The following is a 24,999-nucleotide window of genomic DNA, read 5'->3' as shown; positions in this document are numbered from 1 at the left end:
TATTTATGTATGTATATGTGTGTGTGTGTGTGTGTGTGTGTGAGAATGTATTGCAATTACATATACTAAATATAATATGTGCTTGAATTCAACTGAAGCTACGTTTTAACACTCCCTCTTATCAAGGGAGAAGTGAATCACAAATGAACTCATATTCTCTTGATATGTGCACTGGCATGAACCTCTTTGATGCTTATCAAGAGAATAGGTTATCTGATTTTCGGCACTTCGGGACATCAACTTAATGTAGTTTTCTAGATAACAAGAAATCACAATGTCATGATCTATATCATGACAAGTTCATAATCTTCGGCACTCTGGGACAACAATCTAATGAAGTTTGATTATGATATGTTCATTATCATGACTTTTGGCACTCCGGGACAGCAACTAAATGTAGTCTGCCATGTTAACAAGTCCAACTATTGATAAGGTCGTCACCTTTCAATAGCTACCCTCTAGAGTCTAAACATATATGTCAATGAAAGATTGTCACCTTTCATGACACATTTCACACATATATAAGATAGTGACTTTTCATCAAGAACTTATATGAATGTACATATATTACAACAACTAATAAAACTAAGATTCATTCCCTATAGTTACAATCACATTTGAACCATTCCAAGTTTACCTCTGAAATACTCCAATTTAGGCTTAGAGAGAGGTTTAGTGAGTACATCGGCTGTTTGTTCATTAGTGCTGATGTATTCTAGCTTGAGAACATCTCTGTCCACCATATCTTTGATGTAATGGTAAGGAATTTCAGTATGCTTGGATCGGTTGTGGAAAACTGGATTCACTGACAACTTAATACAACTCTGATTGTCACAATGCATAACTGTAGGTTCTAATGGTGTCCCAAATAGTCCAGCTAGCAACTTTCTTAACCATATTGCTTCTCTGGCTCCCATGGAGGCAACTATATATTCTTCTTTTGTAGAAGTTAGGGTGACAGATGATTGTTTTTTGCTAAAAGAAATCGTAGTTGAACCAAGACTAAAACAACATCCTGTAGGGCTTTTACGATCAATGGAGTTGCTGGTCCAGTCAAAATCTGAGTACCCATGAAGTTAAATCTCAACTTGATCATATTTAAGACCAAATCCAATTGCTCCACATAAATATTGTAAGATGTGCTTCGCTGCCATGAGGTGGATCTTCTTAGGTTCGCACATGAATTGACTTAATGTATTGGTTGCATAACAAATATCAGGACGAGTATTCACAAGGTATATTAGTGATCCAATTATCTGGCTGTTGTAAATTGGATCAGTAGGTTAAGATTCGACTTTGTTATTTTTAAGCTTGTGAAGATTTGTTTCCATTGGTGTAGTCAAAGGCTTACAATCCATCATTCCAAATTTGGTCAAGATGTCGACTGTGTATTTTCCCTGTTTTAAGAAAATGTAGTTTTCCTTTTGCCATACTTCTAGACATAAGAACCAATGTAGAAGTCCAAGATCTTTCATGTCGAATTCAGTTGCTAGATCCTGTTTGCATTTTGCTATAAGATGGTCTTCACCTGTTATTAGTAAGTCATCAACATATAATACAAGAATAATCATATCACCATAAGATACGTTGAAATATATATTAGGATCAACTTCATTTTTGGAGTATCCTAATTTAGAGAGAATCCGTCTATCCTTTTGTACCATGCCTTGGAGGCTTGTTTAAGACAATAGAATGCCTTTTTAAATTTATACACAGTTATTTTTGTCGCGAGTGACAAATCTTTTGGGTTGTTCTATATACACTTCTTCAATAACACCATTTAGAAAAGCCATCTTACATCCATTTGATTTATCTTCCATCCTTTAGATGCTGTACTGGCTATAATGGTTTCAATAGAAGTGTATCGAGCAACTGGAGCAAATGTCTCTTCATAATCAATTCCAGCATTTTGAGAAAATCTTGAGCTACAAATCTAGCTTTGTATTTTTCAATACTACTATCTTGAACATGTTTGATTTTGAATAACCATTTGGAGGAGACAACATATTTATCCTTAGGTCTAGGTACAACATCCCATACATCATTTTTTCATATACATTGATGTTCTTCAATCATTGCATCTTTCCAGGGTTGACATGATAATGCTTCATCAACACTTGATGGTTCTGATTCAAAGAAACGTGAATCGGAATCGGATCGGAATCGGCAAGGTCGAATCGAATCGTGAATCGGCAATGAATCGGCAATGAATCGGCGATGAATCGGCAAATTTGAAAAAACCCGTTAAATTTAAAGATTTTAACAATTTAAAACTTATTTCATGCACCCTTTATTGAATATAACTTAAGCACACTATAACATCATCAAATAGAAGTTAAAACTTAACATACATAAACATGAAACATAAAATCCATCACATACGTAACTATGTTATCTAAGATTCTAAAATGTAAATTGTAGGCTAGCTGAAGTAAATAGAAATCAAATGATCATAATGATTTAAATCATAGAATGTATGTAAGATGATCCATAAGACATCAAATCATAAATTTATGTAAGAATCTAAGATGAAGATCCATGAAACTTTGAAACTTTGAAACATATGTCTATCAATGATTCAGTATCAATATCTGTAAACAAAATATAAAAACAAGGCTCCAGCTCAAGCCTCAGGCTCATAGTCATCATCATCCTCAACATCATCCTCAAGCTCGGCTACAGCCTCAGCCTCAGCCTCTGAGTATCCAGTCTGCCTAGTAGCAAGGCGTCTAATGTAGGTCCTAGAGGACTGTCGAGCCATATCTCCCGCATATAAGATGGGCTCACGAATGTCGCTAGGGCCTGTGTCTGTGCGTGCACGTGTGCGTCTACCAATGCCTGAAGAACGTGCTCTAGCTGCCTCAGCCTCTATATCCACCTGGTCAATCCACGCACGGTCTTCCTCAGTGAAGACTGGATCTACAACCTCTGTGAGCCACTCTGATTCTGGATCAATCTCCTCCAGAATGATCGGAGAGGAGTCAGTGCCCAAAATCTGTCTGATCCTAAGACGGAGGTTGTAATGAACGAAGACAAGATCATTCAACCTCTGCACTGTCAACCTGTTTCTCCTCTTCGAGTGGATGTGCTCGAACATGGACCAACTGCGCTCACATCCAGAAGCGCTGCTTGGCTGACTCAGAATACGAATGGCAATTTTTTGAAGTTTTGGGGTTGTGGCCCCAAACATTTGCCACCATCTATCTGAAATAAGGGAAAATAAAAATAATTAGTCTCATTTACAAATTACAAATAACAAGTTAACTCTAAAATTACATAATCAACTTTAAGTTTAGAATCTAGATTCATGAACATTGAATATATTATTTAATTTTTACCTGGCTGTATTGTTTCCCGAGCATCTATGGCTACCCTGCTAGAGAAAAGTGGCCCTTCTTTATTATTGAACTTATCAAGCTCAATAATTGCAGCACTGCTATCCTCATCAGTACTCAACCTCTGGATCACTGTATATAATCCGGTGAGAACCTCCTCATCCGCCTTGAAGTCAGGACGGAAACGAAATGCCGAATTCAAAAAGTAAGCTGCTGCATGGATGGGTCTGTGGAGCTGATTCTGCCATCTCCTATCAATGATGTCCCAAATAGGGGCATACTTTTCCTGCACTCCTGCATACTGAGCTTTAATGGCCTCCTTGGCCCTATCCATGCCCTCATATATGTAGCCCATAGAGGGCTTCTCCCCATCAGCAGTTCGTAGGAGAGATACAAGAGGCTCAGTGGCCTACATATAAAGTAAAACAAAAATTTGAGTCAAAACTTAAACATAGAATAATTCAATAATATAAGGTAAAACTAAATCATTAAACAATTAGCATAGTAAACTGTAAAATATTAAATGTTAAATTGCAATAAAATTACCTTAAGTATTTCTCTAGCAGGTTTCCAAAAACCATCATCATCAAATATGCAATCCACCACATCTATCCCTGCAGTGGTCGTAGCATAGGAAGATGAAATCCACTCCCGCCCAACAAACATGCTCCTCAAATCATCCCTTGATGTCAACAAGGACTGCAAGGTGATGAAATTCGAGGCAAACCTCGTGATCCCTGGACGAGCTAACTCTTTGTCTCCTGTGTACTTCCTCATTGTGCTAAGGACAAATGAATGATTATAAATAAACTTACATATGTTTTTTGCCCTTTCCACACATGACTTGACCCACTCAAGTTTGCCAATTTCCTCCAACATGAGGTCAAGGCAGTGTGCTGCACAAGGGGACCAAAATATGGTGGGGTGCCTCTCCATCAAAAGTTTGCCTACAACAATTTTAAGATAATTAGAAATTCAAATTTCAAACATGTTAGAACTTAGAACTTAGGAAACTTAGAAATTCTAAGTTAGAATTAGAAAAAGTTCAAAATTCAAATAAATTTATTTTCAAAACTTAAAAAGTTAAAAGTTTACCTGCAGCAACATAACTTGCTGCATTATCCGTCACCACTTGCACCACATGTTGTTCCCCCACCTCTGCTATAACTTCCTCAATAACCTCACATAAGTATGTGGCGTTTTTTACATGAGCAGAAGCATCAATGGATTTGAGGAACATGGTATATCCTACAAGTAACAAAACAACGAATTATAATTACTATTAGCAATCAACAAATCAAAATTTGAAATAGTCAATCACGATTCAAAATTATGTATGTAGGAAAGTAGAATGATCAATCACCTCCACAGGATACAAGAAAATTGAGGAGTGTTCTTCCCCTCCTATCTGTCCAACCATCAGTCATGATGGTGCAACCCTTTTCGATCCACTCCTTTCGGTTGTCCTCAAGCTCATGCCTCATATCCTCAACCATTTCCTCCAGGAGGTATCCACTCAACTCAGCCTCAGTTGGGGCTTTAAACCCCGGACCACAAATGGCAACTGCATCTATCATGTTCTGCCAATAAGGAGTCCTGTCACAAATAGATAATGATATTGATTAGAAATTTAGATGTCAAAAACTAAAATCATAAAACAAGTAGATATAATTAAAGTTTTACTTTTACTTTTAACTTTAACTTTGAAGATAACAAAGAAAAAAGAATCAATTACCTGGCTGCAATAAATGGAATGTTGCAAAAGTACCAGAATTTGCAAATCTCTTTTCTGGCAGCATCATGAATCTCCTTGTTCAAACCCATGCCCTCAAGCGTGGGTTGGGAGCCAGGAGTAGTGCGGGGCACAAAGTAACTATCCATTCTGCTTTTCCGCACTCTAGGCCGCAATAGGTTGGTGTTGGACTCTGTCTCAGTATGAGACCGACTACCACTAACACTCACATGAGCACCAGCACTAGGATGAAAAGGAGGCCTAGAAGAACCCTCCCCAACACAACCTACGGATGCGGAAGCTGATGCAGATGCACTTGCAGATGTAGATGCGGTTGCGGATGTGGGAGCACGGGAGCCAATACCTCTTAACCCTTCAAGTTGCATTTTCTTAGTCAACTTGTCTTGTTCAATTTTTTCTAATGCCACTAAACAAGAGCGTTTTGCCTCAGCGGTTTGTTGAGTGCAAACTGTGACATCATGGCCAGGTATGCCAGCAATGTGGTATTTCAATCTATAGATACCTCCCGAATTTATTTTTTCTTTGCAAAATATACATTTTGTTTGATATTTGGTTCTCCCAGGAAACTCTTCATTATATTTCCAGCATTCATCTTTTTTACGCATTGTGGAAATTGGAAAATGAAAGCAAAGGGCTGCTGCAATAAAAAAATTCATGTAAAAAATCAAAGTTTGCAACTAATAAACAAAAACTACAAAACAACAAACCCTAGTTTGCAATTTAGTAAAACTAAAAATAAAAAACATTCAAGATTTGCAAATGAACACTAAAAAAATTTAACAAAAAATGCATACTACACTAACATGCAAAAAAAAAACCAACACTTACCTCTTGCAAATGAGTTGAGGAGTGTTGATATTGACTCCTTAATGCTCCCAATGCAATTTATGGCCTCCCCAAATGGACTTCTGATCTCTTTGGTGCTCTTCCTTCTTGCCGGTTGGAAACCTATGGATTCTCTTTTCTCTTCTTCTCTCTCACTCTTCCTCTCTTCTACTCATACTAAGCAAATAGAAGGCTCTTTAGGGTTATAACAAAGAGGAAAGTCAACTTAGAAAGCAAATAAAACATGTGTTTTTTTTAAAAAATTGAACTTTCTATCCTTGCTGCCGCGGCCGATTTCTGGCGATACCCGATGGCGATTCTGGCGATTTTTTCCATGAATCGCCGATTTTGGCGATTCAGGCGATTCATGCGAAAAAATCGCCACCAGCGATTTCCGATTCCAAAAAAATCGGGAGCCATGAATCTTATCGCGATTTCGGCGATTTCATGGCGATTTTTGGAACTATGTTCTGATTTGATGAGTTCAGATACTAGAGCAACATGGCATGAATGGCTTCTCTTTTTCTTGCTTTCTCTAAAGACTTCATTAGGTTCTACTTTGTTTTCTTCTATTTTCTTGCCCAAAGTGGCCTCTTCTTATTGTTAGGGTCTTCAACATTTTCTGTATTAGAATAAGGGAGTTCATGATCTCCGGAACCACTCTCCCTTTAATTCTCAACTGTGGGATTCTCATTTGATTCTATGTTTGATTCGTCAATGTTCTTAGAAAGGTTCTAAGCAGCATCTTCTTTAAATTTTACATCTCTACAGATTTCAATAGTTCTGTATCCAGGAACATAAACTCTGTAACCTTTGGAGGATTCACTATATCCTATAATATACTTTTCTTCCCAGATGGTTTTAGTTTGGTTCTCTTTTCTTTCGGAATATCAATATATACATGACATCCAAAAATTCTTAAGTGAAATAACCCTGACTATAAAGGTCACTAAAACCCAATTCGGTACTGTGGCAATTTGTCAAATAGTTTGCAAACAAGCTCTGATACCACTGAAATATCCCTTACTATATGGGGTCACTAAAAATAACAATTTTGGACTGTAGGTACTTCGTCAAACTCTTAGCACAAAACTTTAATTCGTGATGTTATGGTAACCAAAGACAAAGGGATAGTAATAAAATTCAGGAAAAAATAATTTTAATGCAAGCACTATGATAATGACAAATTTTAACAATCAAATAACAGTGCCTGACTGAAATATATATAACCAAACAAAACCTGAATTCATACATGAGATTTTCGGAATGGTGATGGATTCAGATCTCGACCTTCATCTACCTTCCACACTCCGAATAAATAACTGATGCCGCATATGCTATTGAATTCGCCCGTTTCCTTGTCTAAATGCTTGGAAACCCCAACATCTGGCTTCCAGATAAATGCCATACCAAAGAATGCCGACTCAAGCCTATCACGTGAGTATTTCAGCAGATCAAACACCCTTAATGGCATCAGCAGCAAGGCCCGTTAGGGTAATTAAGGCAACCCAAAAATACCATTGAAAAACACCAATACGAATGCCGCCTAGACTGATTATAGATCGCAGGAATCTCCAATGCTGTTTAGGAAATCGCCTTGCATTCCTTATGAAGAAACAGTAATTATTCCGGGGGTTGAGGACCAAATGCAGCCTGCACGAATTTATGAGGAAGTCGTCTCTGTTTAGATTTGAAGTGAGGTAATAAAATAGTATGAGCCGCTTCCTAGCCTCTCAATAACTCCTAGCACCTTCAGTATAACCCTAGGAGTGATGCGCCTCAATCTCCAATGAAAATCGAAGCAAATATGAGCTGCCTTGCCGGAAATTTAATAATATCGCTTGCGATTAATATGGCATCCCAGGAGATTAGGCTTTGCAATTTTGTAATTTCCTGACTCCCAAACAAATGACGAAAAACACCCTAAAATGGGCGCCTGAACCAAGGGTAGCAGCACTCGAGTTGTCAAATAAATACTGTCCCAATAGTAAGTTTCGTACTGATGATCTAAATCAAATCCTTGCTTGATGTTAATTAATTCCACTCTCGCTGATCCTTCAATGAACAGTGATGCAGAAACTTCAACCTGGCCTTAGGCCCCTTGCAAATAGCTTAAATCCTCAGAAATCAATTCTCAGAATGATCCTCCAAAATTGGCCTTAGGCCACAGATTTTGCCCTGATGAAATGACTGAATGTCACCTCCAATCTGCAATAATTCAGATGATATTTCACACCCTCAAAATTGCGTACCAATTGAGAGTTTTCGTTCTCAATGGCCAGTTGTGACAATTGTAGAAACCCTAGGCTCCACAATGCACCTGTGATTGAATCACAATCTGATAACAAGAGAGAAATAAACAACTGCTTGATTAGAATGGAGCCCCGGGGTGCCTATTTATTCTTTTCTCTCCATCATCTCCAGAAACTTCTAGAACATTTTTGATTTTATCTATTAAGTGACTTTATAAAATATTTAATAATTCAATTCACTTTATTAAATTAATTAAATATAAAGTTACCTTTTACTATTTATTTATTTGATAACTTTATAAATAATTAACTTAATATCACTTATACATTTAATTAAAATAATTAATTAGTCGTCCTCATAAAATATTCATTATTTTGGACAACCAAATTAATTAAATTAATTAAATCGAACTGCCTCCAAAAAAATGGGGACATGACAGGATGTCCCCAGAGTGGGCCCCTAACGGAAGGTGACGTAGGTCTGTCCGTGCGGTTTGTCGCTACCATGTGTCCGGGGTCCTCGCCAGCGAGGCTATCCTGGGGTTGCCCCCTTAACGTGGGGAGCTGTCGTTTACTACCAGTCCGGGCTTTTGGTGCAACGGTTACTAACTTGGTCCTTCTTATCAAAACGCTCAACCAATCTATCCACAAAGTCCTGGTACGATGTTACCTGATTGTGTTGCAAAGTAACCATTCCATGTGACCACCAATCATGAGCTGCGCCCTCCAGATGCAGGGTAGCGTACCTTATGGCATCTATCTCTGTCATAGGCCTCAATGCCAAGAATGTATCCAAGTTATGAACCCAAGCTTGCGCAGTCATTCGACCACTACCATCGAAAGTTGGTAAAGTGAGTTTGCTAACAGCTCGCTGCAACTCACTATCATGCCCTCCTCTAGGCCTCCTATTTTGGCGGCTGCTCCTCATATGTTCTCTCCTTTGGTTTAGATAGCGATCAAAGTTCAATAGTTCACGCACATGCGGGGGTAATGCCTGCCATTCTACAATAGCAGCTCTGAGATCATCCTGGAAATCATTTGGCAAGTCATCTTCTCCTATCTCTTGAGCTTCTTCCCTTAGGAAGGTGGGACGAGTAGGCCTATTTGCTGTCCATGATCTGTGCTTGGGAGCACCTTGTGAGCCTGCCACGCTTCTATTATCATGATCAGATGTACCTCTTCTTTGTTCCTGAATCCTGGGCTGAACAACTCTTTCCATTATGGTATTCAAAGCCTATAGTGACTGAGTTATTTCTTGCTGTCTTGCAGTCATGATTCTGTAAAACTCTCTGGTTTCATCATCATCAATTCTGGGAAATCTCGGTGGGCTCAGTGATTGTCTTTCCCCCATATCTCTGCCTTTATATTTAGTCCTCCTGCGAATATAATATCTGGAATATGATTGCATAAGATGTCCTTCCCAACAGGATGGCAGGAATACAAGCTCTGATACCACTGAAATAACCCCTGTAGGTTATATCTTCTTCCAATACCAAAATCTTACTACTTCAAGGGTTAGACATTTCGTCAAGCAATTAGCAAACAAGCTCTGACACTGAAATAACCCTTACTATAGCGTCAATAAGAAACAATTCTGAATAGTGACAATTCGCAAACTTTGCCTTGCAATATGAATTCTATCAAAACTAAGCATGCATCTGTTCAATGATATGGTGTAGTGTTTCTAATAATTCATTCAAATTGATTTACATAAACCCATGAAATTAAAGATAACAACTTTATCAAATTTTAGGGGAAACTGAGTATATTGATCTACAACATCATCTGAAATATTCAATTGTTATTTCAATAGTAACCGAATTTAAATGGACCTGAGTTGTAGCTCAATCTGGCAATCTCGAATATACGTCGGAATAGCACCTCGCGCCTTATTTGTCCACAGCTACTCCCGATAGTATGCGGAGACTGTAGAGAGACTTCCGCTGCGCAATGAGGAAACCACGACTTCAGTTTATTTATAACTGCTGATGGATGGAAGAACAGGTCTGATAATTGCACAGTCTGCCCGATCTATGCCGTCATTCCTCTTGGATTTTGGCGCCGACGATGATTAGAACCAGTCTGCCCTTGCTGTATAACTTGCGCGATTTTAATTTATAATTTCCAACGCGGAATACAGCGGCCTCCTTTGGTTGAGTTGATCCGCTCAATTATTAGGATGATATCGCATTAATTTGCATGAAATCTGGGGACGGGTATGAGGAATTGGTAACCCGAAAATGCTTCCCCACTTCCCTTCAAATCCTCCAGTTCTGTACCCTCTACGTGTAATGATAATTTGAATTTGTCTCCTGTAGATTGTTTGATGAGAGTAATACAAGTATCCCTCCTTAGAATTTCATGAAATCGCCACCCTTCAAACAATTTGAATATGCAATAAGCCCAACATGAAATGGTTGAAGACCACTTCCAATGTGCAACCCTTCGGAGGATATCTCACCACCTCAGTTATGCAGATCCATGGGAGTTTTCGTTCCCAAAGACCTAATGGAAATTTGCAGACCAATAGCTACAAATTGCTCCCATTGAAATAGAAATCGAATCCACAAAACCACTTGTCCAAATGGGTGCCTCATGTCCTCTATTTATTCACTTGGTTGAGAAGTTACTGGAAGTTTTCCGGAATTATCTTTTATAATATACTTCTATTATTAAACTTTATAAAATTAAATAAATAACTTTATAAAGTTAAAGTACAACCTTAATTTAATATTAGAACAAGTAGGTCCCACTTGCTAAACTATTATTCTCCGAGAACAAAAATGTAATCATCTAGAAATAAAATGACTCTCTTTCCAAAATCATTTGCCTACGAGAGTCGATGATAGGCAAATTCCCTGTTAAAGTTATGTCACTAGAAAGGGGACATGATAGATCAGATTGTGATTCAATCACAGGTGCATTGTGGAGCCTAGGGTTTCTACAATTGTCACAACTGGCCATTGAGAACAAAAACTCTCAATTGGTACGCAATTTTGAGGGTGTGAAATATCATCTGAATTATTGCAGATTGGAGGTGACATTCAGTCATTTCATCAGGGCAAAATCTGTGGCCTAAGGCCAATTTTGGAGGATCATTTTGAGAATTGATTTCTGAGGATTTAAGCTATTTGCAAGGGGCCTAAGGCCAGGTTGAAGTTTTTGCATCACTGTTCATTGAAGGATCAGCGAGAGTGGAATTAATTAACATCAAGCAAGGATTCGATTTAGATCATCAGTTCGAAACTTACTGTTGGGTCAGTATTTATTTGACAACTCGAGTGCTGCTACCCTTGGTTCAGGCGCCCATTTTAGGGTGTTTTTCGTCATTTGTTTGGGAGTCAGGAAATTACAAAATTGCAAAGCCTAATCTCCTGGGATGCCATATTAATCGCAGGCGATATTATTAAATTTTCGGCAAGGCAGCTCATATTTGCTTCGATTTTCATTGGAGATTGAGGCGCATCACTCCTAGGGTTATACTGAAGGTGCTAGGAGTTATTGAGAGGCTAAGAAGCGGCTCAGACTATTTTATTGCCTCACTTCAAATCTGAACAGAGACGACTTCCTCAGAAATTCGTGCAGGCTGCATTTGGTCCTCAACCCCCGGAATAATCACTGTTTCTTCATAAGGAATGCAAGGCGATTTCCTAAACAGCATTGGAGATTCCTGCGATCTATAATCAGTCTGGGCGGCATTCGTATTGGTGTTTTTCAATGGTATTTTTGGGTTGCCTTAATTACCCTAACGGGCCTTGCTGCTGATGCCATTAAGGGTGTTTGATCTGCTGAAATACTCACATGACAGGCTTGAGTCGGCATTCTTTGGTATGGCATTTATCTGGAAGCCAGATGTTGGGGTTTCCAAGCATTTAGACAAGGAAACGGGCGAATTCAATAGCATATGCGGCATCAGTTATTTATTCGGAGTGTGGAAGGCAGATGAAGGTCGAGATTTGAATCCATCACCATTCTGAAAATCTCATTTTTGTGCTAAGAGTTTGACGAAGTACCTGCAGTCCAGAATTGTTATTTTTAGTGACCCCATATAGTAAGGGATATTTTAGTGGTATCAGAGCTTGTTTGCAAACTATTTGACAAATTGCCACAGTACCGAATTGGGTTTTGATAACTTTATAAATAATTAACTTAATATCACTTATACATTTAATTAAAATAATTAATTAGTCGTCCTCATAAAATATTCATTATTTTGGACAACCAAATTAATTAAATTAATTAAATCGAACTGCCTCCAAAAAAATGGGGACATGACATTAGGTGACTTAAATTTGGCTTGTTTCCTGTAAATACTTCTTTAGGGGTTTTGTTCTATAAGATTGAATGAGGACATCTATTTTGAATGTAAATTGCGGTATTAGAGGCTTCAACCCAGAATGGTATGTGGAGGTTTTGGTCATGCATCGTGGCTTTGGCAGATTCTATAATAGATCTGTTTTTCCATTCTACCACTCCATTCTATTGAGGATTATAAGGTACAAAAAACTCCCTCTTAATCCCAACAGAGGTGCAAAATTCTTTTAAGTTTTCAAAAATGTATCCATCCCCATTGTCTGATCTTAGTGTTTTGATTTTCTTCCCAGTTTGATTTTCAACTAATGCCTTAAACTCTTTGAATTTGGATAATACTTCATTTGATTCCTTAAGTTTTAGGAAGTAAATCCAAGTTTTCCTAGAGAAATCATCTATAAAAATTACATAATATTGGCACTTAGGGAAGGGACATACATAGGACCACACAGATCGGTGTGAATAAGTTCAAGTACGGTTTTGGGTTTATGTTCACTTTTGGGAAATAATCCTTTGGTATTTTTTCCTAATGCACATCCCTTGCATATACCAATAAGATCAAATTTAGACTAGGTGAACCTGTTACAATCTTTTCCATAGATGGAAGAGCACGAAAGTGAGGATAGCCAAGTCTTCTATGCGAAATTTCATTTGAGTTTGCAACTTCATAGTTTAATGCTAGGTTTTGATGATTACAAAATTTGTACAAGCTTCCATCTCTGAAACCAATGGTGATTGTGTTCTTAATATTAGAGTTCTTAGGCTAGGATAGAAATTTATCTTCTTGAAATGTGATACGATACCCTTGATATGCTTGGCTTGACATTGAGACCAAATTTCTTTTGATGCCACATACAAATAATACATCCTTTAGTTGAAGAGTGATTCCAGTTTTTAGTTGTATTGAACATGTTTCAATTCTCTTTACTAGATATGTAGAGTTATCCCATATTGTTACTTCTTTCGTGTAGGGACCTTCAAAAGTTTCAAACTTGTACTTGAATCCAGTTATATGACGAGATGCTCCACTATCTATTATCAAGGTGTTTTTGTTGGTATATAGCTCGCTTGATAGAGCTAGAAAGAAGGTTAAATTTTCATCCTTTACTTCTACTAGGGCAGGTTGGATTTTCTTCCTTTCCGGGTGGACTTTGTGAGTGTGACCAAATTTGTCACATTTGAAGCATTATACTTTAGACCAGTCTCTTTTCTTGTATGTTTGATTTCCTTTTCCTCTTTTCCTTTTGAATTGACCCTTCTTCCCTTTATTATTTGTATTTGTTTAAAGGGCTTGAATTTCTCCCTCTTGATTTAAACTAATTCCTCTTGAAATCAGCCTTGACTCTTCTTGAGTGCAATCATTCTTAAGTTGATCGAATTTTGGCAATTCAGGTCTAGAATTCATTCCACGGATAAAGGTTTCCCAAGACAATGGTAACCCTTTAAGGGCTATTAGAGATAGTTCTTTGTCATCTACTTGATTTCCGAATGTTGCAAGTTGGTCTATTAATTCTGCAATTCTTAGGAAATAAGACGTAATAGTCTTTCTATTGTTCATTTTGATATATAGCAGCTGTTGTTTCAAGGTGAGCAATCTACTGGTGTTATTGATTTCAAATGTGTTTTTAATAGTCATGAACATTTCATAGGTAGTTTTGAAATTTGATATGGATGAAAGTATGCTATCTTTAATAGGATCTATGATAATCTTCATGACTTTATTATTATGCCTTTTCCAAGTTGATTTTTTTGGATCATTTTTAGGTATTTTCTTATCTTCTTCCACATACTCTTCTAATTCAAGTTCTTGTAAAATAATCATAATATCCAGAAAATATTCCTCTTTTCTTATTTATTTTGCTTTATCTTTCTGACCTTGTATTTCTAGGAAATAGTTAGGAAAGGATTCCCTTCTATCCTTATAAGGCTTCAACTTTGATCCATTAATGAGATCTTTTAGAGGTTTATTATCCAAAGTGGACAACCTTAATGCCCCATTCTCCTTTACTTTATTGACTCTATATGGCCCGAGCTAGCATACATTGAATTTGCCTGGCCTTGTCTTGTTTTTCCCATTATATTTGAGTACCAATTGTCCCTATCGAAACTACATCTTCTTTAGATGTTTGTCATGCCAGAACTTCCTTCTCCGTTGTGCCACCTCTGTAGCTCATTGAGCCATGGTTCTCTCGTTTAATTTCATTAGGGTATTAAGCCTTTCTCTTAGACTCTCCTCGTCTCCCAGCTTGTGTTCTATTGCAATTCTCAAACTAGGTACTGTATGTTCCACAGATATCATAGCCTCCTGCCCGTACATCAAATGGAAGGGAGTTTGCCCAGTGGTGGCTTTGTAAGTAGTTCTATAGGCCCATAAAACTACGGGTAGCCTTTCCTCCCAATCTCCCCGTTCAACTCCACAAGTCTTGTACAAAATTGTCATTAGTATTTTGTTTGTAGACTCTACCTGACCATTTGCCCTAGGATAGTAAGGATTGGAAAAGGAATGAAATTTTTTGTACTCACTTGTCATTGTCCTGATTGCCTATTTTACAAAGTGTACACCTCTTTCACTTGTTAACTATAATGGTATGCCAAACCTTGTCACTATTTTCTCATAGAGGAATTTGGCGGTGCTAAGTGCTTTGTTGTCATGGAGTGCTCGTGCCTCTGCCCATTTTGTGGGATATTCAGTTGCCACAACTATGTATTTGCATCTGTGAATGTTGCTGGTAGGCAGGGGTCCTACAAAGTCCAACCCCCATTGTTCGAACAATTCTTGTGGTTGTGATGGAAACAATGGTTTGAAATCTCTTTTTAGGGGTTTGCCTGCCCTTTGACATGTGTCGTAGCTCAGAACCCATTCTTGAGCATTTGCGTATAGTGTGGGCCACCAAAGTCCAACCAATAGTACTTTCCATGCAGTGGCGTCAGGTCTCGTATGCCTCCTGCTAGCCCTTCAGGGGCCTCTTTCAACGCTCTTGGGATTTCTTCCTCCATGACGCATCTCCTCAATATTTTGTCCGACCCCCTCTTATACAGCTATTCGTCAATCAACTGAAATGTCCTACTTTTGAGTACAACTTTTCCCCTCTCTGCCACTATCATTTCCCTTGGAAAGGTAGCAGTTGACAAGTACTGCCTAATTCCCTCCTACCATTGAGGTAATAGAACAATTTGAAATAGGTGGGCATCAAGGAAGACTTCATCCACTCTGCTTCCAAAGGCTTCTCCTGACTTTATTTTTGATAGTTGATCTGCAATTACATGACTTTTCCCTAACTGCAATTTTATTTTAAAAGTAAATGCTTGCAACAAGATTAGCCACCTACTCACTCTTCCTTGAATTACAAGCTTGTTCATCAGATACATAAGTGCTTGATGATCAACAAAAAATGTAGGAGTAGCTAGTAAATAATGTCTAAATTTTTGTACTACATTGACCATGCCTAAATCTTCCCTTTTGGTGGTACTGTAATTCTGCTCAGCCTTTGATAGAAACTTTCTTGCAAAGTACACTGGATGGTCTAGTCCCTCTTTTCTAATTTGCGCCAGAGTGGTGCCTATTGCCTAGTTTGAGGCGTCCACATGGACATGGAATTCTATGTTCTAGTCAGGGTATACGATGATTAGAGCACCTACCAACCATTTCTTTAGCTCCTCAAAGGCCTCCTCGTGTTCTTGTTGCCGGTAGAACCATTCTCCCTTCCTAGTTAATTTTTCTAAGGTTAGGGATACTTCGGCAAATCCTTTTATAAATCTCCTGTAATATCCCACATGTCCCAGAAATGACTTGACCCCAATTATATCCAATGGGGCTTCCATGTCTAAGATGACCTTGATCTTATCGGGATTTGTTTTCAGCCCTTCCTTGCACACTATATGACCAAGAAGCTTGCCTTGTGGAACCATGAACCTCCACTTCTTGGGATTCAAAGCCAAGCTAGCCATTTTACCTCAATCCATGCATTTGCCAATGACCTTGAGGTGTTTCTCCTTCCCACTATAGATTGACCAATCATCAAGAAAGGCCTTGAAGTTCCCTATAGACATCCTGCCGAAGATATGCAATATGATTCTTTGGATAGTGACTGGTGTATTGCACAGCCCAAATGGCACCGTGTTATAAGCATATACCCCATCTTCCACGACAAATGTGGTTTTCAGCTTATCCTCCTTAGCAATGTTGATTTGGTTATATCTCGAGAACCCATCCATGAAGGAGTATATTTAATGGTCGACCACCTCTTCTAGGATGCTATCAGTAAAGGGAATTGGAAGGGAATCTTTTATAGTTACCGCATTCAAACATCTGAAGTCTACACATACCAGAATTTGACTCCCGTCCTTTAGTGATATGACCATAGGGGATACCCACTCGCTGGTTTGTACTTTGAATATGATTCCTACTTCCGACATTTTTGTGATTTCTTCCTGCACCTTGGCGGCATAGTTCTCGTTCATCCAATATGGTCATTTATGTACTTGTCTTGCCCACGATAGTAGTTGTATTCGATGGACACACAACTCCAGAGGTGCCCCTCTCAAGTCCTTGTATGTCCATGCAAAGGCATCCTTATACTCTAGGAAGATTTTAAAAGTTTCCGCCTTCAACATTGGATTCTTGTCATCCCCTATTAAAATCTCCTAAGGTTAATCCTCCTCACCTAAGTTTATTGTCTCTAACTTTGCCTTCTGATATTCTATTTCCTTCTCGAATATATGTGTTGGTTTGTTATTGAGGGTTGTCATACCCTCCTTGTATTCCTTATAGCCTTCTGGGTACTTTCCTCTGATTCGACTTCTTGAATTTGCAACATATTGCATTCTAGCTGAAATACTTCATAGTCTTCCATGTTCCAGTGGAACAGGTCGTTGAGAGAGCTTGTTTTGTTTTTTGAGCACTCTTAAGCCACAGTACTCCTTCCTCTGGTTCCACTCCACCTTCTCCCTCTGCCTCTGAATCAAATGCCAAGTCTTGCCTTACTGATCAGTTCCTTAGATCTAGTATATACTTTCTGCCATCTACTTCTATGGCTAGGGTATTCCTCTTCCAATTATGGCTGGCCTTCGCTACCACTAGCCATCCTCTCCCCAACAGTGCATCATACCTCTTCCTCTCCAGGGTGATCACCACAAAATCCAAGAAGAACTATTGTGTACCTATTACTACCATTTGCCCCATCAAAGTTCCTATTGGCTTTATTCCATGCTGGTTTGCACCCACTAGTTGGAATGTGGGTGGCCAAAGGGTAGGTTTCCCTAATGCCTTCCAAGTCTCCTCTGAGAGTACGTTCACATCAGACTCTCCATCGATGATATTATTCGATAGTTTACAACCCATCATCTCTATTTCGACCATTGTTGGTGTCCTTCCCATTCCCATTGTGAATAGGGTGTTGGTCTCTTTTTTGGCTTGTGCTTCCTCTTTCTTCTCCTCCTTGGAGGGTATCCCTTTGATACTGACTTGTGTTAATGCTACCTGCAACTGAGGTAGTTTTTCTAATAGATCCGCAATTTTCACTAGAATAGTGGTCTCCAATACTTGTTTCATGATGTTCGGTACATGCCGGTCGGTAGAAAGTTTATTCTGAATTTCCTTTCTAGCTTCATAAAATCTTTCTTCTCTTTTGTTGTCATGCTAGCTTGAATTTCCTTTCCAGCTTCATGAAATCTTTCCTTCTCTGTAGTAGCATTCGAGTAAACAAGTTTCTTGTCTTGCATTCTTGTGATAGCAAGGACTTCACCTTTTGGATCTGCAATATCCAACATGTTTACCCCTTTTTGCCTAGGGCAATTTGTATCCTCATGATTGCCTAGTCTGCACCATTTGCACAACATTTCCCCATTTTGACTTTTGCCATTTTGACAGTCCTATGCAAAATGCCCCCATTCATTGCACTGCCTACATTGGATCATAGGTCTTCCTTTATAATCATACTAGATTTCTCTCCAGGGTGTGTTGTTATTGCTCCCCCACCTATTATTTCTTTATCCTCCAGGTGAGGCTTCTGTGTTTGTATTCCGTGGAGGGGTGGAGGGCGGTGCAAATTGTTCTCCGTGGGCGAAGAATACTTGCATGTTCCATTCTTTTAGATTGTAAGGACAGTCTTTGATTGTGTGTCCCAACACTTGACAGATTTCACAAAATACTTTATGCGGGCATGTCCCTTTTGTATGGCCCTCCTTTTCACAATTCGTGCACCATAGTTACCTCCCTCTCTTTTCTCTTCCTTACTTCCTGCTACCTCTTTCATTAACCTCATCATGTCCTTAGGGCTTGCATGGTCTTTGATTCATCCCTGCTTTCTTCTGAGCTTTCACTTCCGTTACCATGCCTCTTGGCCTTGGAGGTTTTGTTTTCACTTTCTATATCCATTACATAGGTGCAGGCGTCTACAAAGGAGGATGTGGTACTATTCTCATTTTTCTTCTTAGGGATAAAGTTAACCCTTCAATGAACCACCTTTTTTTCAATCCATCCACAGGCTTGTTGTCGAGCTTTCCTATCAATTCCTTTAGCCTCCTGCTATATGCTTTCATAGGTTCATTCTTCCCTTGCCTTGTATTATAGATCTCTGTCACAATCTCGTCATTGTCTTGAAGGAGTCTGAATTCTACCTCACGGGCTACACGAAGATTATTCCATGTGTTCTTCCAAGCCTCTAGTTTGTATACCAGTTAATGGCTATACCTCATAGCATGGCTAGAAACACTTTTAGCCATTCTTTCGCATCATTCTCTCCGTTGGCTTGCCATATGGTTATGCACGTTTTACAATGATGTGCGGGGTCCTCTGAGCCTTTGCTTGTGAATCTAGGAAGTTTTTGTTTGTCTATTGCCATTCTTCTATTGTTTTTCACTCCTACTGCGATGTTCCTCCTGTTGAGACAGTCCCTCTTAATGGGCTAGATTCTTGGGCTATTGGTCCAGCAGTATCTCCTTCCCCTAGGCTAGAGCTTTGTTCCTGCTGATGTTCTCTTCATGCAGGGGTTATAGGATTCCTGCACCCTTCCTTTCTCCTTGGTGTTTTTGAGATAGCCAAGTTGGCTATACCTTCTATTGCATTTTCAATCAACCCTTCTTTAATTCAGAAGTGGTCCACCTGTCCCCTTAAATGACGACATCTTTCCAGTTGGTGGAGACGCAAAGTTCGCACGACGACCTCCTCCTCGATTCTTCTAGCACTTGCGTGGGGTATTTATTGGGGAGCAGGGGCATGAATTGGTTTAGTGTCTAGTTATCCTCCTCAGATTGTCCTGCTCCTCCAGTTCCCAAGTCCTTCCAACGAACTATTGGAGTACTTGTTGCCTTCTTCATTCTCTTTCTATTTCAACTCTTTCTTCCTCCATACATACCAAGTGTACTAAGTTTCTTGCCAACAATCAGGGGATATGTCCAAGTAGATCGTACACTATTGGTGGTACCGAAATTTGTCTCATACCAAAAAATATGAGTGCATCATCCAAATTCCAAATTTCTTATATAATGATCAGTTGGTTGGGAAAACCAAGAGACACATCCCCTTGCTTCCTAACTACCCAAACCCAACAAAGATTAACTAGTTCTAATTACAACATTACTTTATTACATACCATAGTCACCTAGATCCCACGATAAGACTGAGTAATCTCCCTGTCATCACTAACTAGCTCCTGCAACATCATCACTAATACAATTGATTGAATTTTCCAAACTAAATCAAATTTGACTGTAGATGTTGTAGGAGTGAACATCTCAAAGGGAAGCAACTTGGTAAGCTGACAAAGCTTGCTTCTCCTAATTGTGCAAAATGAGCTGCCATACACACTATCAAACACGTGCAACTAAACTGTACACCTGAAAAAGATCATGCACATAAAAGTCAAAAGTAAAACCATATGTACATTGCACCATGTACACATCCCAAAACACCTCCAGGAGCTCTGTTAGAAGTCTTGATGCACTAGAGGGATCCCAAACATTGAACAAAAGCCTACCAAGAAGAACATTCTCCAATAATTGATGTTCAACTCTAAACTCAACTTCACCAAGCCCAAAGTGGTGGAGCCAATCAATGAGACCCAACCAAACTTCAGTCATAACCATGCCAACACTAAGGAACCAAAGCACATTGGACTCACAACTATCCTATTATGGAGATAAGAACATCTAGAGGTGTTTGTAACATAACCACTATCTCCATCCTTTGCTAGGCTCCCAACGATGTGCTACTTCTACAAGAAATCCATCTTGCAACCCCTGATCCCATCTATTGCAAATGGAAAATATTCATCCCACAAAGGATGGCACAACCTTGAAATCAGTCCACACTGATGCCTCACCAAAACCTTTGTCTGTGGATTGGAGAAGTAGTGATGAGTACTCTTGAGTCCTCCCTATGCTGTCCCGATAAAAGGCTCCCATCTAGGTCAAAACATTGGCTGTCATAGTACTAAACATAACCGCTGTCATCAGGTTCATCACCAACACCTATAGTGGATGTAACCACAGGAGAACTTGGTGCAACATGTGATTTCCACTGCTCTCAACGACTGTACTCATCCCCACCATAGCTACTGCACTCATATCAAGGATGGATGTAATTTGCATCCTCATCACATCCATCATTCCTATCCGTGAAAGTTAACTCGCCACAACCACCACTATATGTAGATGAACTAGATCTAGGGCTAGTGTACACTGTACACACTCCTACTCCACAACCACCTCTCTCAACTACAATTGCAACTCTCAAAGAGCCAAGTGGGTGCTCTCCAACACCCCAAAAGTCGTCTTAAGCTCATGGGTGAGCTCAAACAACTCCTCTTTCCCTAACAATTCCTTAAAATAAGTGCTACCCCACTCAAGTAGGTAATCCCTGTAAGCTACCAACTGTAAATAAGTATGCTTCAAGATCTTGATAGCCTCTCGAAGTGAGTGAATCTTTGCTAGGAAAAAGCAATTACCACTATTTTAATTTGATGTAGGAGCGCCTCGACCAAATATAGCTAACATATGGCGGATAACATCATAATGCTCAGAGCTAAAAAGATATCACTATTGCTCACCTTCTGTTGTCTAGTCACATGATGCCTTTGCATACCCTGGTTCCTATGTAAGCTCACTGACTCACTAACTGCATGTGATAGGAAATTGTATCCTCATTGCTCACCAAATGATCACTAACATCATGTGTGCTAACAACCTCATATATGTCCATCAACAAGGTAGTGCTATTGGGTATCTCAACCAATACCTCATCTAAAGAAGTGGAATCCACTGTTGTATCAAACTCCTTGCCTGTCTCTGCTTCATTCTCATCTGTAAGTCCCTATAAATCACAATCCTAGGACTTATCATCATCCAATAACCACTCTGAGTCATCACCCAACATCTGATATGATATACCAAACTCGATGCAACATGAATCATCATAGTGTGAAACATCAAACGTCCCCACATCACTAGTATCATCACTATCCAACTGAGACCCCTCTACTGTTTCATGTTGTGGCATACATGACTCAATGTCATCATGTGAATCAGGCACAGCAACACTAGAGCATAAATCTGCATCCCATGATTCCTCCATAACACTCAAATCATGAGTGTCATGGCTAGGTAGCTCTATGCGGTCATCCTTCCCACTTGAGAAGACTGTTGTCTCTTGTACTGACTCAACACTATGACAACTGCCATAAAAATCAGAGTTGTCAGTGCTCATAACCTCCTCGCAGTTCTAAAAAACAACACTTATCAAGAGAGTCTAAACTAGTGTCGGTATGAACTGCCTCCTTTGCACTTGCCCTATCAGCAACACTATCAGCATGATCAAATAAGAGTCTGCTGTCCTGAGAATCAGACCCTGTCATTGGCATTTTCATAACCACTAACATAATTAAAGCTGCCATTAATGGTAGTGAAAATGTCATCATTATTTTCCTGTTCACTAACTCTAGCCTCATCAAGATGCCGAGATTCGATGCAGTCGTGCTGTAGAAAATCGGTCATATCTACATGTCCCTCTGAAGAGTCACCAACATCATGTACGCAAGATGGACTAGTGGCTGCCCCACTAAACACAAAATCATCTTCACTATGATCAACTACTGAAAACGCACGGTGAAGACTTTTGGATGTCTCATCTGTGAAAAACTCCGTTTTCTCATCCTATATTCTTGATGAGGGAGACTTTAAAAAAATGAAAACCATATATCTTGTACAATTATCTAGGGTTGCCGGATTTGAGAGTAATGCATCCATCCTTTTCTGATTTTTTCTAAACTTTTTCATACTTTCCATCAAGGCATTCACTTGCTTCCTGAGATTACCCCTACTATTCAACTGGTTTCCTCATTTACTAGATTTCCTGTATTTGTCCATAACTGAAATAACCGCAAGAGTGCTGGTCACTCAGATAACAACAATAGGGCAAAAATAATAAAATTTTAGATAAACACAAACTTGAATGAAAGAAATGATATCAATGTTCACAAACTTTAATTTGTAATTGACCAGTAATAAATATTGACAAAGCTCATACTTCTAAGCAACAGATTATTTATTTAGAGAACCTGGATGATATAAGAGATTCAACTTAAAGGTTGGAAATGATCTGCAATAATTAATATAGTCTCCAGCTGTAACTTCACTCCCACATTATTAACCACAGCCTCAGAATAGAATACGTCCTCTTTATCGTGAAGAATTCAGGCCCAATGCATGAAACGTTGTTAAAATAGATGGAAATATGGAGCCAGTAAATGGTAAACACTGCCAGAAAATCAGATGTAGCACATAGAATTGGAACATAGGCCCAAGTAATGAAATCACAGCTATGTAATGCAGATTGCTGCCATTGTTAAGGCTCTTCAAAACGACACCAAACTCTCAGTATGTTTGCAAAGAAATACCCACGCTGAATTAAAACCCTTCTACCTCCAATGCAACAGTAGATATGATTGAATGATATACATCAATACCATTCAATTTTCAAAAAGAATCAAATCAAATACTCAGTATATAAAACATAACTCATATGGTGTTTCACAGATTCAAAGTGCTGAAATGGTGAAGAATTCACAATTCTCCAACATTGTTGAAACCCTTGTTTCAAACTCTTCTCCAAACAAACTTATCAAATGCACAATAAATAATATAAGCAATAGAATGAATGAATTCATCTCAAGCGCCTTGCTTTTATAACATTTTAATCCAAAAAGCTTCTTCTTCACACCTTTTACTTAAAAGGCTTCATGCTTACACTTTTCACTTATAAGGCTTTGCGCTCACACTTGTCACTTACAAGGCTTCATGCTCATACTTGTCACTCACAAGGCTTCATGCTCACACTTTTCATTTAAATTATGATTTTGCATTTGGATGCATATTCAACTTTTAGATATAATAACTCCTTTGTAATTCAATGGCTAGAGTCTTCTTGTGCACACTTTTCACTAAAGAGCCTTCTTCAACACACCATTCAATTAGAACAATAAACTTTAAAGTTATTTAATTAAGTCAAACTTAATTAATAACCTTCATTACACTCTTATTGTTAAATATCTATTAAACAAACTGAGATAGTTTGGCCCAAGGTGTCACCACTGTGCACTGCTATAAATAATAACCAACTTTCATGATTTACTATAAATAGTCACACCAACATAGATCCTCAAATCCAAGTGTCATCTCACGAGGGTCGCAATGATGAATTGACATGCTCATGCTCTTGGGCCCTGCTGAATTGGGGACATTACAACTTTTTTCATTGTAAAACCCCCCTCACATACATTGGTGAGATCTTGCACTTTGCTTGGATCTTCATCAGTGCTGTTATTTCCTGACATAACTTGTTGAGAATCTGTATTAGGAGAAAGATTTGGCATCGTGGAAGAAGATGTGACAACAAGGTTGTCATTCCTTTTATTCGGGGCACTTCCTTTCCTGAATGCCGAGTAGCTATAGCTTCTATCCTTTTCTTCTTTACTCACTCTTCGGTTCATTTTATATTCACAACAGTTTGTTCAGTCAAGTTTCTTAGCTCTGGAAATTTCTAGCCCATAGGTGGGAGTGGTAGCAATTGTATCCTTTCAAAGTGAAAAAGCATCTACAGTATTTAGTTTGTCTTCCTCTATGATTGTCACATTTAATTTACCTTGAAATAAACCACTTATCTAATTGTGAGGCTCATGCAATCTCTCTTGACTTCAAAATTGCCCTTGCAGTCTTCTGAAACATCTTCTATGGTAGGACAGTGATCAAATCCAAGGGTGGGTCCTAGCTCTTTTACGACATATCCTTTATTGTCAAAGGGAAACTGCATGTCATAGGTGTACAAGTTGATTTTAACTATAGATCTTTCAATGTCTTTAGCATCTGCATAAGATTCAAAAGTGTATTGACCAATACCAATTGACAATTGAATACCGGTCACCCTTTTATTCTGACAAATCCCATTGATTTGACTAATTTTTCTGCAAACTTCAAATAGTTCCAATTTATCATCCACAAATCTTGGGAGCATGAAATTGCATCTGTCATA

The 24,999-nt window shown here is 38.8% G+C and overlaps 2 protein-coding genes across 4 annotated transcripts in view; one reads left to right on the top strand and one right to left on the bottom strand.

Annotated features, from left to right (window-relative positions):
• LOC149548178 (uncharacterized) overlaps window positions 1–24,999 on the top strand; it is a 103,741-nt gene that overhangs the window by 25,482 nt on the left and 53,260 nt on the right. The gene's annotated exons all lie outside the window — the stretch shown is intronic.
• On the bottom strand, window positions 2,402–6,346 carry LOC149548179 (uncharacterized). Its single transcript, XM_089793659.1, has 6 exons — window positions 5,071–6,346; window positions 4,699–4,931; window positions 4,431–4,583; window positions 3,882–4,282; window positions 3,339–3,744; window positions 2,402–3,204 (listed from the first exon to the last, which is right to left on the bottom strand). Exons 1-6 carry the CDS (start codon window positions 5,742–5,744, stop codon window positions 2,624–2,626), a joined length of 2,448 nt encoding a protein of 815 aa, XP_089649785.1. The 5' UTR covers window positions 5,745–6,346; the 3' UTR covers window positions 2,402–2,623.

Source organism: Cupressus sempervirens, chromosome 7, assembly GCF_028749045.1.
Source record: "Cupressus sempervirens isolate cs-2001-9-10 chromosome 7, ASM2874904v1, whole genome shotgun sequence".
Classification (NCBI taxonomy): Eukaryota; Viridiplantae; Streptophyta; class Pinopsida; order Cupressales; family Cupressaceae; genus Cupressus; species Cupressus sempervirens.
The sequence above is the reverse complement of the archived record's forward strand: the minus strand, read 5'-3'. Positions and strand labels throughout refer to the sequence as shown.

What these genes read in the sequence shown, in the direction of transcription:
- LOC149548179 (XM_089793659.1), bottom strand. Translation starts at nt 5,744, where the DNA reads ATGAATTTTTTTATTGCAGCAGCCCTTTGCTTTCATTTTCCAATTTCC. An exon ending in CTGCTAGAGAAATACTTAAG is followed by an intron (nt 3,745 to 3,881) that starts GTAATTTTATTG and finishes CTTTATATGTAG; the next exon opens with GCCACTGAGCCTCTTGTATC. An exon ending in TCGGGAAACAATACAGCCAG is followed by an intron (nt 3,205 to 3,338) that starts GTAAAAATTAAA and finishes CCCTTATTTCAG; the next exon opens with ATAGATGGTGGCAAATGTTT.